The sequence below is a fragment of the Paramormyrops kingsleyae genome, chromosome 21 (assembly GCF_048594095.1).
Source record: "Paramormyrops kingsleyae isolate MSU_618 chromosome 21, PKINGS_0.4, whole genome shotgun sequence".
Classification (NCBI taxonomy): Eukaryota; Metazoa; Chordata; class Actinopteri; order Osteoglossiformes; family Mormyridae; genus Paramormyrops; species Paramormyrops kingsleyae.
In genome coordinates this window covers 19,972,291-19,986,661 of record NC_132817.1, presented here as the reverse complement: position 1 = coordinate 19,986,661, position 14,371 = coordinate 19,972,291, and the positions used below count along the sequence as shown (strand labels likewise).

General features: G+C 39.9%; 3 protein-coding genes across 3 annotated transcripts; 1 reads left to right on the top strand and 2 right to left on the bottom strand.

Moving 5' to 3' along the window:
- Positions 1–163: 163 nt before the first annotated feature.
- On the bottom strand, positions 164–6,821 carry hsd17b7 (hydroxysteroid (17-beta) dehydrogenase 7). The gene is made up of 9 exons (XM_023806569.2): positions 6,657–6,821; positions 5,981–6,184; positions 5,792–5,884; positions 4,915–5,029; positions 3,729–3,923; positions 3,139–3,243; positions 2,815–2,871; positions 2,223–2,321; positions 164–1,389 (listed from the first exon to the last, which is right to left on the bottom strand). Exons 1-9 carry the CDS (start codon positions 6,689–6,691, stop codon positions 1,255–1,257), a joined length of 1,038 nt encoding a protein of 345 aa, XP_023662337.1. The 5' UTR covers positions 6,692–6,821; the 3' UTR covers positions 164–1,254.
- Positions 6,822–8,383: 1,562 nt separating this feature from the next.
- On the top strand, positions 8,384–9,339 carry insl5a (insulin-like 5a). The gene is made up of 2 exons (XM_023806572.2): positions 8,384–8,708; positions 9,194–9,339. Exons 1-2 carry the CDS (start codon positions 8,384–8,386, stop codon positions 9,337–9,339), a joined length of 471 nt encoding a protein of 156 aa, XP_023662340.1.
- A 403-nt stretch (positions 9,340–9,742) lies between these two features.
- On the bottom strand, positions 9,743–13,742 carry dynlt5 (dynein light chain Tctex-type family member 5). Its single transcript, XM_023806571.2, has 5 exons — positions 13,702–13,742; positions 12,868–12,996; positions 12,262–12,353; positions 12,036–12,160; positions 9,743–11,385 (listed from the first exon to the last, which is right to left on the bottom strand). The coding sequence occupies exons 2-5, from the start codon at positions 12,978–12,980 to the stop codon at positions 11,182–11,184; spliced, it is 534 nt and encodes a 177-aa protein (XP_023662339.1). The 5' UTR covers positions 12,981–12,996; positions 13,702–13,742; the 3' UTR covers positions 9,743–11,181.
- Positions 13,743–14,371: the final 629 nt, after the last annotated feature.

Here is a 14,371-nt window from a genome sequence, read left to right as displayed (position 1 = left end):
TATAGTCAGCCTGCACTGTGCACAGGAAATAATATTGAATTGTTCAGGGTGTAGCCTGAGAACATGCTGTGTGCTGCCTGCCTCACTGGTCTGTCATTGCCCACAACTGTACCAACATTAAAGCAGAGTGACGTGTCACTCAACAGCAAGAAATATCTCGATGTCATGGGAAAAATCAGTTTATATTTATGAACACATAGGCACACAAGTCAGGAAAAGCGCAATAATAAATTAAACACTTCACAATGTGGTGTCATCTTGTTAGCTATGATAAAATACAAATCACTGAAAAGGTCTGAGACTTAAAGTCTCTAGATGTAAAATGATTGGGGTGAAACGGGAAGTTTATTGAAGAGCAGATATTGTCCATAAACCGTCTCTGAACTCATTCTCTCCGACGAGCTTTTATGATTTTACTCAAGCTAATTATTTGATAAGTAATTACTATCACTCCAGGAATTAAGGGGAGGGGAGGATGGTACGAGGATGTTTGTTGTGCCTATGTAGTGTATTTACCTGAGCCTATGTAGTGTATTTACCTGAGGTACCTCATATGTTAAATAAGAATGTCATAGCTACATAGGCTACTGTGTTCACCATTTTATGAAGTGCAGAAACCATTAACAAATACTGGACCAGAGTACTGGCATGGAGTTTGCACATTCTCCCTGTGTTGCACACATTTCCTACCACGTTCCAAAGACGTGCAGTTAGGCTAAATGACTTCTGTGAACTGCCCAGAGTATGACTGAGGATGTGAGTATTTTGCACATGCTCTGCAATGAACTGGATCCTCGTAGTTAGACTACAGACGCTCCTCTACTTACGAATGAGTTACGCTCCGAATGGCCGTTCGTAACTTGAAATGTTCATAAGTCATTATTCAACATCATTTTAAGGGTATACACAAGTACAAATAACTAGGATGCTGGGAGTACGCACGCTACGCTGCTGCACGGAGGGAGTAGCGGCCAGAAGTCGTACTAGGCGGAATTGGCGCGCAGAAAAAAAAAATTGATGTTGCGCACAGGAAACGGGAGCCCAGTGAACGTAATTTGGACTTACAGTCCTCTTCATTTGTATGTCTGAAAGTTCGTAAGTTGAAAGTTCGTAAGTAGAGGAGCGTCTGTATTTATTTTAGTACCTACCTACATGCCTGGTCGGGAGCAAACAATTTTTTATTCTTTGTCTTTTTTACTAAGTGGCTACATGTCTGGTCCACAGTAGCCGAGAACTAGACTGTAAAGTCTCACACTATGGCGCCTCATTCAGATGGTGCTGGAGATCAGAAATCTGTTGCTCTGCATCTTTGTTCTTCTTCCGTATTTCTATTTCCAGTTTCAGTAATTTGTCATATAGAGCCTCCGACGTACCCTCAACGACATCCATCTGAAAAGCAGAGGAAAAAGCCAACAGTGAAATGAAAACTGAAGTCACAGTGACCATTTCACAACCTACATAAAAATGTGATGTTTCCAGCAAAATGTTTTTCAAATAAATTACTTTCACTATGGACCTGGGACAAAACAAATGATGCTGGATTTCACAGTGAAGTGCAAGGCACCGTAAATAAGTAATTCACTTGTTCCAGCAATGAAATTACATCTTCGTCTCAAGTAGTTTTGAAGTATCTCATTATTAACACACTTTTACATTGAATTTACCCAAGTAACAACTACTTCATCAAGATACAGACGCTCCCCGGGTTATGATGGGGTTACATTCCGATAAACCTGGTGTAAAGTGAAAAATATCCTAAGCCAAAAATGCATTTCAATACAGTACACCTAACCTAACAAACATCGTAGCCTAGCCTACCTTAAACATGCTTAGAACACTTACATTAGCTTACTTTTGGGCAAAATCATTAAAACAAAGCCTATTTAATAACAAAGTGTTGAATATCTCATGCAATTTATTGAATAATGTAAAGAAAGTGAAAAACATTTACCCATCGTAAAGTTGGAATATCGTAACACAGACCACCGTAACCTGGCTAGCGTCTGTAAATACCTGAATATTTTTAATTTGAAAATTAAGTCATACACAGTTCATGCAGGAGTTTTTCAACAAGCAAGTTGGTAGTCGGGACATAGGCAAAGGTTCGGTGTAATCCTATTTCGGTCAGTGTGTCGCTTAATTCGAGTTGGTGTTGTGCTTGGGTAGAGCAGATGAGCGCTCAAAATTAGCAGGATTGTGAGGCTGGTGCCTTTGATACTCACCTTGCGTGGTGCCGTGTAATTTTTTCCTAGCCCTGATGTTAAGCTGTGGTATTTAGCCAGCGGATCCAGCGATTCTGGTTTCTGCAGATACAGCCAGCACTAGTAGAGGGACAGCGTTTCACGTGTCAGTGACAACATCAAGGGACTACAAGGTTAGGCGTCAGTGCTGGTCAATTGTATTATATGATTCTTCCAGCTGCTACAACAGCAAGTGATGATTCGGTGATGATTGTATGGTTTTCAATAAAATGATTCTGTATGAATATATTTGAAATCCAAATTTTCAAACATTCCTCAAATGATTCTCAGAAAATAAGTAAACATTAGCATTGTCAAGACCAATTTTTTGTCACAGTTTAATCAGTAACATTCATTCATCTTCTGACTGGTTATCCTGATTAATCAGGAACAGTCAATTCTTATTAAAATGAAAGTTCAGCTGCAATCACACACACACACACAGTCTCATAGCACAAAAACAGCAGGAGGGACTGACAGTCATGTAGTAGACCACATCCTTCCACACTGTGCTCCGTGAGCGCAGCGACACTGTCCACGTTGATAAGACCTTCGTGAGCATATCAGTACGTACCAGGGCCTCTGCTCCGTTGTAGGGTGTCAGTGTGAATGTGTTCGTGAAGATTCTGATCTGTTAAGGTTTGGGGGTGGGGGAGTCGGGATAAGGAACAGAGTTATTTCTCGTCCTGAATTTATGCAGGCTTCAAGAAAACTACCCACAGGACCCAGAGATGTGCTCGAACCAGCGACCTTCCGATCACAGGCACAGAGGCTTGCCCCCCCTCCCCCCCCCCATTTTTTATTTACACCCATTGATCCTATTTTGCTAACATCCCTCAGTGGACCAGAGCTCCTGCTACTATGCATGTCTGGCATAGAGGGAGAGCAAAAGACTCACTAGCAACATTATGGGCATGATGAGAGTCCAGAGGAAGGAGGGAAGGATGCCGTAGGTCAGATTAGTCATCACTAATCCCGGGCAAATCACCGATGAGTAAATCCCCTGTTAAAAATAGATGAGAAATCCATCCTCAGTGGATCAGAAGAAAAGAAAATATCGTTTTGGAAAAAAAAAAACAAGGAACATCAATCCTTTATGCCTCAGATATCCAAACACTGGTTTTTCATTTAAAAAATGCTAAAAATGAACAAATAGCAATGGAACAAAAGAACTAAAAAACTAGGGATTTGAAAAACGTATCTGCGATTTTAAAGCACTCAAGGGTTTATTGTCAATATTAGCACCGTAAGCCAAGAACTAAGTGACTTTAATTGCAGCTTAATTTCAATCCAATTCAATGTATTTTTATATAGCTCCTTTCTCAAGTCGCCCCTCTGCGCTTTACATGGCTGTGTTGTAATGCATTCCTGCATCGTTTATACAGAATATTTTAAAAACAGAGAAAAAGGAAAGCAATGAAGTGAAGGAAAGAAAGCCAGATGACAATGGAGGAGAGGAAATTTCTTTCTGAAATGTAATGCCGCCACCTGTTGGTTGTGGTGCCGGTTCAGGGCCACACTAAGCAGGTCCACGGCATACTTGGAGGAGCTGTAGGGCTCCGTGCCCCTCTGGTGCTGGAGGTCATCCAAGTCGAAGGCGGAGCGCCTGGCATTGCTGGATGACGTCCATATCAGCTGGGCCGTGTGATCGGGTTGGCACAGGACCGGCTCAAGCTCCCTCACCTGGAGCACGCAGGAGACATCAAGCTGTACCATGATACCCTCAGCAAGCAGGTCTCACACCTCAGATCACCTAAGTGGATCAGTGGCCGATAAAAGAAACCAATCTTCCCACAGGTGACATTAATAATGCATCATGGGTTCTGTGCTGGGGACTGATAGTGATGGCCGAATGAAACTTCATGAACCATTTGCTGTATTTTCTCATCCCACTAGATGGTGCTCTTTGTTCAAAAAAAGGGCTCAAAGCATGCCCCAAAGCAAACCAAGTGCTCCATCTAGTGGGGTCAAAAAATACAGCAAACCGTTTCTGAAGTTTCATTCGGCCATCACTAGGGACTGAGTCAAGTTAGGGCACGGTTTCAGCTGAAAAGAAAAAAAAAATTGGTGATGTGACAAATCAGCCAGATGCCTCTCTAAGATGCCCAGATAAAGGGATGGAGAGCTCCAGCAGTAGAGATCCCTGGGGTGCACTGGCTTATGTCTCATGTGTGCTTTTGAATTTTTTAATGAACTATTTTTTTGAAAACTAAGCCATCTCACCTCTTAAAACAATGAACCCGCACTTTTCAAGAATCTATAGCACTAGACGTATAATGCCTGGACACCACTGTATAGAGAATAACCATGTAACTGACAATAATGGTTCCTAGCCTAAGGGCCACTTAACTGTGCGTTCCACGGCGTCAGATCACATTGTTAATGTTTTATAGAGTTCTTCAAGGTTCTCAGTGGCACAGGAGTCCATGCTTTCCATACAGTGGATAAAGTGGAAACGGATCAGGTGCTTCATTGGTGAACTACATGAGAACCTCTAGAAAGCACCAAAAAGAGCTTTGCTGGCAGTTATAATTGTTCATAATAAAAAAAATTCTTTACATGTAATTACTTTTTACCCAGCAGTTGTTTCCATTTCTATTGCTACGCACACATCTGGAATGGCAGTGGTGAGACCATCAGATACCAGATTATTGTGGTTTACGGAGAGATTTACCATCAGAAAGTGGCCAAAAAGGTTGGTGGCAAACACCTCCTGCAGGCCGTCCTTGGTCATGTGGTCCTGCTGCGTAAGCAGGCCCTCTGCGGTAGCAAACATTTTGACAACATTCCTGAAATGTAAAATGAGACTCCGCTTGATATCCCTGTATCATACATAATTAGAGTAAGTCTGAATGAACAGCCATTTGCCAAATGACCCAGACCAAGATAAGGGGTTAGAAGATGGATGGAGAGATGGATGGATATTTTAAAATGTCACAAAATCATGAAATCAACAAGGCATGAAACCTAATAAAAACAACAATAGTAAGTTACGGCAAGAAGTATTACAATGTCTGTAAGATATTACAAGGAGATAAGGAGCATGCTGATACTTCCTGTTGCCTCACCCACCACCTCGGGGATGAGATCCCGAGTGCAGCCATGCAGTGAGGTGATACCTCAGCACAACACTAGTTCGAATGGAATGGAACAGTGTGAAGTTTTTTCCAGTGGCTGGAGTGTCAAACCTGCCACCAACCCCCAAATTTTCCCTGTAAGTTGGAGGACCTGCTTGCAGGGCTGGATGTAGGTTAGCGTCACACCCAGCATGAAGCAATCGCAGGTTAAGGGCCTGGCTCAGGGGCTCAACAGAGTAGGATCACTCGTGGCATTCATGGGATTAGAACCAACAACATTCCGATCACCGGCACAGATCCCTCGCCTCAGAGCCATCACTCCCCAGTCTGCCCTGTTGACTGTTATATAAATTCCATTAAATTAGGCAGAAATACACTCTGGTGAAACATTGAGAAGGAAACCAGGGATGTAAAGCGACTGGAATGCAGTGAGAAAGCTTACCAAGTGAGGCAGGAAAAACTATAAGAGCATACCTAGAGAACAAACCCTTAAAGAAGGCTCTGATGTCCACCTGAGGGTCTGGCATGATCCCAGCATTGAGGTAGATGTAGTCCAGTCTTTTATATCTGGGTAGTATAAAATGACCCTGGTTTTATGCATTGGTAGATGACACCACACAGAAACAACACATATAGTCAAGTTGGGAAACAGGATTGCTGCACCTCATCTTGACTTCCTGAGCAGCTCTGAGGACGGAGCTGATGTCGCCGACGTCAAGGCGTATCAGGTTGATGTGGGCATCGCTGTGGGACGCCAGCAGGGCGGATCGGGCTGCCTCTGCCCGCTGCATGTTTCTGCAGGCTAGGCACAGACTGACCTGGCTGTCCAGAGACAGCAGGCGCTCGCACAGGGCAAGGCCAATGCCACTGCACAGCGCGACAACACACGTGAATGATAAACATCTGTGCAGTGTGCAACACTGTAACTCTTAGTCATTAGCGATTACAACTAAATCACGCTTGTATTTCAGATTGACATCCATCCATTCATTTTCTATACGCGCTTGTCCAATGCAGTCAAACTAAAACCAAGGAGTGAATTACTACTGAAAAAACTAACGAAAGATACTCAAAAACTAGTTTAACCTAAAACGGACAAATACCGGAATCGCAGTCCCGGTTCTTACACACAAGAATGTACTTAAATTATTCAAAACATTTCAAGTAAAACCGATGTTTAGTTTTAAGCTAAATCATTTTTAATATAAAGAAAACGTCTCTGTGGTTTATGTATAATTTTCTTGCAAATGCAACTGGAAGAAAGTAAATATATATTCCAACATTTTTAAATACAGGCAGTTGATAGTGGGTGTTGTAGATAATTAGCATAAAAAGTCACCTGTTTGCACCAGTCACCAATACAACTTTCTCCATAACTGAAGGCTTGAAGTCTAGTGCTAAGTTTCCACCAAAACACCGGCAAATGAATCCCCACGGCTCCGTCCGATCTAGTGTCAGGAAGCGCAGCCTATGGCTGAGCCACTGCTTACCTGAAGACTGTGGTGTGATTGGATGTCACAGCGGTGTAGCCAATAAGGTTTCTGCTACGATATACACGAAGGGTCAAGATACACGATGGGTGATAATGCAAGAAAAGTCAAGAAATTGGGAATAGTAAAACGCGTAAAGCAAAAGTATCCTCCCCTCATGATACGAACGCTTTCGCACCTCTTCGGGTGTAATATGTTTTTGGTGATCTTAGTAAACGCTTTGTATGGTGTGTTAAACATTTCGAAAATTGCTAAGTATACTATATAAGGAATATTTTCTTTATTCCTCACAGATTGGCATTGATTTATTGTTTTCTCTTACTTTTATTGGGTCTCAGGCATTTATGTGGAGAGAGAGAGATTTTTTTCAGATATTCGTTAATATATCTACTTCCGTAGTCATATGGTTGTATCGGACACCAAACTGTTTATGCAATTAAGCTGGCTGTTAACATTTATATTATAACATGTAAATCTTTTAAAAGTCACAGGAAGGAAAGAAATTTGCATAGAATGGACGGCAGGTGGTGCAGTCTCCCTGAAAATACTAGTATTTCTGCGTTTTCCTTTGTTTCCAATGGAACAATATATCTATAAAATCGAAGATTAGGTTCTGCTTTCGTCCATAATGCGACCATCAAACCTCTCGTCACAATTTCATATTGTAACGCCTTTAATTTATGCAGAAAAAATCCAAGTAACATGAAAATATGACGTTTAAGATAATACGGAGCATGAGGCGGACGTTTCTCATGGAACTGTTGATATACTTATTGGTTTGAATTTACTTGCATTTCTTATCTGCCTTGCCTTAAAACTGATGAAAGGTAATTAAGTGTTTCTAAATTACCATCATTACCGAGCGCTTTGCCAGAGTGGAGCAATAAACACAAAAGACAGCAAACAAGAACTACATGCATTAGAAAACGTCAGCTCATAAAAAAACCTATGATAAATTTATATACACGTCCTTTCTTTTATTTTTTCAAATAAAAGGAGTGAAGATACCAGCTAAAAGAGAAGACAATAACAGTAAAACGTTTTAAAGCAAAATGGTAAAAACTAATTATATAAAGCTGCTAACTAACATCTAGTGTATATAACTCATATAATCACTATTGACTAACAAATAGTATCCTATTATGTGCTAGTATGTGCTTATTGATAACTGTTTTCATTGACGTTTTCTCCTATTATTCATATTAAAATACAAAGGGGCCTAATAATGACAGAAATATGACACATGAAAATAAAAGGTGACTACCTTGGAAAAGTGGCATGTGCAGTTTCCAGAAAAAATCATCATCATCATCATCATCATCATCATTCACTGTGAGACTTACGTACATTAAGTTAAGGTCAAAACAATCAAGTAATTTAGATAGTCATCCCGATACAACACTCCATCCAAAAAGGATGTAATTTAATTCCACGTTGGACGCTATGGCTGTAAAGTGCTGATTACCAAACCGACAGGTGCTTTGCTGAACCACAAATGGCATCGTTAAAGACATTTGGCGGAAAAAAATAAAGCTATTTGGCTGTATGAGCAGAAGGTGGATGAACTGTGGGATGGATGTGGGGGTGTATCCTTAAGGTCAGAAATAAAAGGTCGGTGGATATATATGGAGCAGGTGGGCCGTTGTTAGACAGAGCATCTGCCAGTGTTCCTAAGGAAGGGGCGATTCATTTGAATGCATCGACGGCGAAGAGGAACTTTGAAGTCACCATGAAAGGACTGCTACTCCCCCTGCTGCTGCTGTGGGCGGCTTGCGCTCTGAAGACCACGTGCGGCGAGGCGACCGCTGTCAAGCTGTGTGGCAGGGAGTTCATCCGCGCTGTAGTCTACACCTGTGGGGGCTCCAGGTGGAGACGAATCCTCGATCAGCCTGAGTCACACGGTCAGATTCTTTTTTATTTGTCCAGTCATAGCTTTTCAATAATCGCACATTATTTCCAAATGTTACAGCAATATATATGTAATGGGCCCCGAATTTATAGGCGCTACCTAGCAAAGTTGATTGAGAGTTTTACGACACTAGCAGGCCAGAAACATAGCTACATTTTATTTCTTGTTAAACGTTATATGAGTGCACCATATCCACGGCACAGTGTCACTGAATACCGCAGAGTATATTAATGAGTTGCTTTGATAACAGATACATTTGTAAACTAGAATTGCTTCAACATGTAGAAAAAACGGCCAATAAATGATAATCCACATAAGGCAATAACAATACATTTTTTAAAATAACTCACAAACAAGTTTTGCATCACTGTAGTAGGTATACAAGTAGGTATACAAGGGAGTGCACATTCTGTGGGATCATTTGTGCAGTTACATTTGTAAGTACAATAATCTCATTATGTCCACTTTCTTATGCAGTCGGTGATGCTGAGGACCAGAGCAGCCTGGAGAACCTCACCTACAGTCAGGGGATGAGTAAGAGCCGGAGAGACCTGAACCAAGTGCTGACCACAGTGTGCTGTCAGGTGGGATGTCGGAAGAGTGACCTGACCTTCCTGTGCTAAGGGGCACTTTAAGTGACTGTCCTGAGTAACCAGCTATGCCAGCAATCCAGGAAAATCCTAGTAGCTACAGCAGCATCCTTCATAACAAATTCCTGTTAATAATTAATAAAAGAACACAAATGGTCAAATTAATTTCTGATTTGTAAGACATGCCAATTTAATCTAGAGTATCTGTTCTCAAATTATCCATACAGGCAACAAGAAAACCAAGCAAAAAAAGTTTTTTGAAATTATTTTAATGATAAATCCGTTATATGGATGATCACAGGCATTTTAAACAAATGTTCATCCTTTAACAAAATGTTTTTTACTCTTGTAGTATTTTTAATTGAACGTGGCTGATAGTTCTGTGGTGCAGCGCGTGTGCCTCGTGTCAAGAGAAGGCTAAAATCTTTTAAGATTTATAATAAACAATGTACGCCATACATGTATTTTTGCTATACATGTCAAATAAACATTGCCACAAATGCTGGAAATGTATCAGAGATGTTTCTTTTAATAGATACACAGTATTTGCTCACTATACTATACATTTCAGTGTACTAGCGGTCATATTATTATGGTACAATCAATAATTAGTCAATAGTAACAAAGCCTGAAAATAGATTTGTCTGCTTGAATAAACACACATACATGCAAGCACGCACGCACGCACACACACCATTACATCAACATTTTTCTTTTGTGTATTAAAGCATAGTACCATATCAGGATCACAGTTATCTTTCATAATTATTTGGCATATATTGGTCTTATTACATGGAAAATAGGTTTAAAATAATACTTTATACTATAAAAATCTGACTTAAAGGTAACTAGGTGACTAAAAACACCACCATTATAATCACAGCTGCCAAACAGAAACAAAAAAAGTGTTATACATCCTAAAATATTAGATACAGAAACGACACAAGACTAGAGGCATTAAGTGATTAGTTAGTGGTATGTGCAAGAAACCATTACATACAAATATACAGTACAGATTGTTGCAATGAAAAAACCCTAAACACAACAAGAGTAGCAACTTACCTTTATTAGTCTTGCCTGCTTGCAAATATTATTATGGTTATGCATCGATTTTCTTCCATTTAATTATATTAAATCGGCCTATCTGTTAAACAATCTTTGCACCATTTTAACTAAGAAGGCAATTCATTTTTTTGTATCAAATAGAAAAGTTAATGTGAATACTCTGGCTAAGAAAAAAAATCGCTAGAGATATTTCCTCTCATAAAATGTGTAATAACCCAGTTACTACTGAAGTAGTACGCAAGTACGCATTCACCTTTAAAAATTATATGTGCAGCAATATATAGTTGCAACAGCGCAAATGCGCGCTGCTACAACAAGAAATTACCGTGCAGTTTAACCTTTGTACCGTAAATAAAGTACGAATAGCATATAAAGGTTAAATTGCATTATTTCTTTTCATATCAGCGCAAATGAACATAAAATCAGTACGAATTTGTGCATTTACAACAACCGATTGCGGCATGTATCGCTTTAAAGGTGAATACCTACATACCTAATAGATGTGCATCCCTGTTTATAAACATCCTAAAAATATTATACATTAAAAACGTATCTAAAGGTGGTTGACACAAACCCACTGCCAGTAGCCTACGGTATGCTTAAAATGTCAGTAAGGGGCGGGTCCTCGCTTACCGACCAATTCGCTTAACGACCTAGTGGTAGGAACGCAACTCGGTCGTTAAATGAAGAGTAACGATACTATATTGGTGCCCTGTCAAGTAAAGTGCTAAGAGTAATTGATTTCAGAAGTCTGAGCTCTGCCTGAGTGGAGTTAGGCATTTTCATCCACATAAGTACAATTTTTGAGATTCACTCGTAGTAAACAGCGTAAACGTTAGCGACGGCAAAGAGCGAACTGTTCTTGAAGGTGTATGAGGAGAAAGTGTCACTGCCGGCGTCCCAAAGGCACCTGCTTCCGAAGCGCATGTTCTGCTCGCTCAGCTGACCAATGCTGATCAGCACGATGATCTTGTAGCGGGGAATCATTAGATCTTTCACTCTCGCCTTTATAACCTTAAATGTTTTTAAAAGGATGTTATTTTATTCATTCTAAACACGGATGAATATTACAATACACTGTAAATAATGTAGCCCGGACCTCTAAAAGTTAGCTAGAGTTGGGGCTGGGAAATTAATCGAATTTGAATTTCAGTTACGTCTTTAGTTTCGAACGATTATCAAAACCAATTAATCGAGATAAAACGATTATTTTTCTTTATTTTATTTCCCAATGATTCTCCAGTTCTGACTCTCCAAATAAACTGGGATTCTCATTTGTTTCCCCATTTGAATTATATTTAGAGTTCAAGCGAATCCACTATTACAATGACGTTTCTTTGTTAAAAAAAGTTCAATAAATGCATGATATTTCCAAAGTCAACGAGTAATCATGTTAAATAGGCCTAGTCGTGATCTCAATATTGACCAAAATAACTGTGATTATGATTTTTGCCATAATCGAGCAGTCCTAGCTAGATTGTTAGTTCATATGCAGATTTTTAGTAGTCACGTTTATATGACAAATATCTTACAGTGTATCACTTTACCCTCACATTAACACGTACCGCCTTGCAATAATCAATTATGCCTGTCTTTTAATCGGCTAGGCCCATATGATACATGGTCTGCTTTTTAATTTCCCAGTCTCTAGAGTAATGGCTTACCTCAGATATTGTCTTCGTCATCTGTCTGCACAGTTCCGCCTCGTATTTTTCTTCTTGTAGGTAACTTGTAAGGACGTCCTTCAAAATGTTATTCACCGCCATTGCTGGGAACCGTTTTACGGGACCTGGGAGATGCATGCAGAAAGTCTCGTTGGGAATGACCATGCAGTCACCATCACCGGTTTCCGGAGTACTGCTCGGCATTGTGGCCCGTGGAGACCTTTACCGAGCTGGTATGTGTTTTCCATCTGCACCGCGTGTCTCTGGTTGTCATCGTGTTGACCAGGCTCGTCGATGTAGGACACGGTACTGATAGAACTGGGGCGCAAAGCGAGACAGATCAGAGGAGCCCGTATAATGGAACAAGCGAACAAGTAACAGGAGAACAAACATTTTAACTCTAACATTCCATCCAAGTCAAACAGAACAAAACAAAACAAAACAAAACAAAACAAACAAAAGTAATACAGCAACGGTCTTTGCAAGCGTGATTCAGGGCTGCCAACTCTCAGCCTCCGGCGTGACACTCAGGCTTTCAGACTCACGCTCACGCAAGAAATCTGTATTATTTCGGCAAATCTTTTTTTTTTATTCCATTATAAAGCTAAAATTCGCAAAATAAAAAGCGCTGGGGCCGTTTGCAAACCCTACAGACTATTCACAAGTCTATGAAACTGTCACATACATGTAAATGCGTGTGCATACCTGTGCAGTCTTATTGTCTCGAATTGAAAATCTCACGGCAGCCAGCTCAATACATGTAGTTGGCAACCCTGGTGATTTGTGGATTTTATATAGTCCACAAATCACATTTACTTTAGGCTATACTCACTCTTTGGTCTTTCCAGCTGTTTCCTTGGCTCTAACTTCATGACTGCCTAGTGAAGATAAACTACCCCTCTTTTTCAGAAGTCGAGCGGCTTTCTCTTTCGCCATATCAGACATCTTTCCTCAGTTCTCCCTGTATGATACACACAAGACACAAACCACAAAGATGCTGAAACAGTAGGCTAAATACTTACTGTAATTACTTGGTAACACAGTCACATAGTCAAGCCATATTGCAGTCGTGCTTTAGAAAAGTTATATATTAATGCTTAAAATTTATTAAGGGTTACTTTTTTACATCTGTAGCTGAAAACATAATCCTATGGAGTTGTGACCGATGTGTAAGTAATACTTAAGTAAAATATTTTGTTGCACGATTTGCTTCTTTCATAAGTATATTGTTACTTTAAATATAATAATAGTGGCGCATTTTAAAAAAATCTACACTAGTAGCGGGTCAACTGGTCTTCACAAAGCAAATAAATAAAAATATATTCAGGGAATGGATTTTTAATTCAGAAACATTCCTCAGTGCTGGATAACTTAGCATAGCCTATTAGTTATCAGGCTAATTTTAACAAGCCTAGAATTATATAGTTACGGGTTTTAAAGCAATTTAAATTGTAATATTCATTCCCATATATTCCAATACCAAATACCATACCAATACATACCAACATTCAGCAATTAAAAACTCGTCAATGGCATTAAATGTGTTAGGATTAGGACACGTGAAAGGAGAAATAAGAATTCTGCTTTTTAAAAAGTATTTTCTTAGTATCTTCGCGTCCTAAATGCACAGCAAGTAAGTTATAATTTAGAAATGCTGCAGACTTACCAGCTCAAAGAAGTACCCGGAAATCAGTATGGGTATTTTGCGGCGCTTGTGTTGTGTTGTCTTGACAACGTGACGCTTGCAGGGCGGTGCTTCTTCTGCGTGCTGCCCCATTCAAAACTGCATCAAATCGATCCCATTATGGCCGATTCATTACATAATTGGTAGTTCAAGCGTAAAAGTATGTCGATCAATGTAAAAATATGAAATATAAATATATGAAATACAAGCAATAGTTTAGCTGTAAACAGCTTAAAACTGCGTCTTCGTTTATCCTGCATTGCGTCATTTATTGCAGCTTCCACTGTATGCGATGTTAAGTATACCCATTCATCCATTTTCTACAATCATTTATCCAGTGCAGGGTCACGGTGAGCCTATCCGAGGAAGCACAGCGCATGAGGCAGAGGGCACCTTGTACAATATTGCAGTTCATGTACCAGACAAATTGTGGCCAGTTTAGATAGAACAATTCACCAAATAGCATGTCTATATATTGCGGGAGCAAACCAGAGCACAGAATTCTTTTTGCTTAGGGGTACTAGAATTTCAGAGTATTAGAAACACGAAGTGGAGTTTATGGACTGGGCAGTAATGTTTACACACGTCATAAAACCATTGTGTGTGAAATTAATGCTTTAATAATTTAAGTAAAGGACAGTCTGAAAAATCT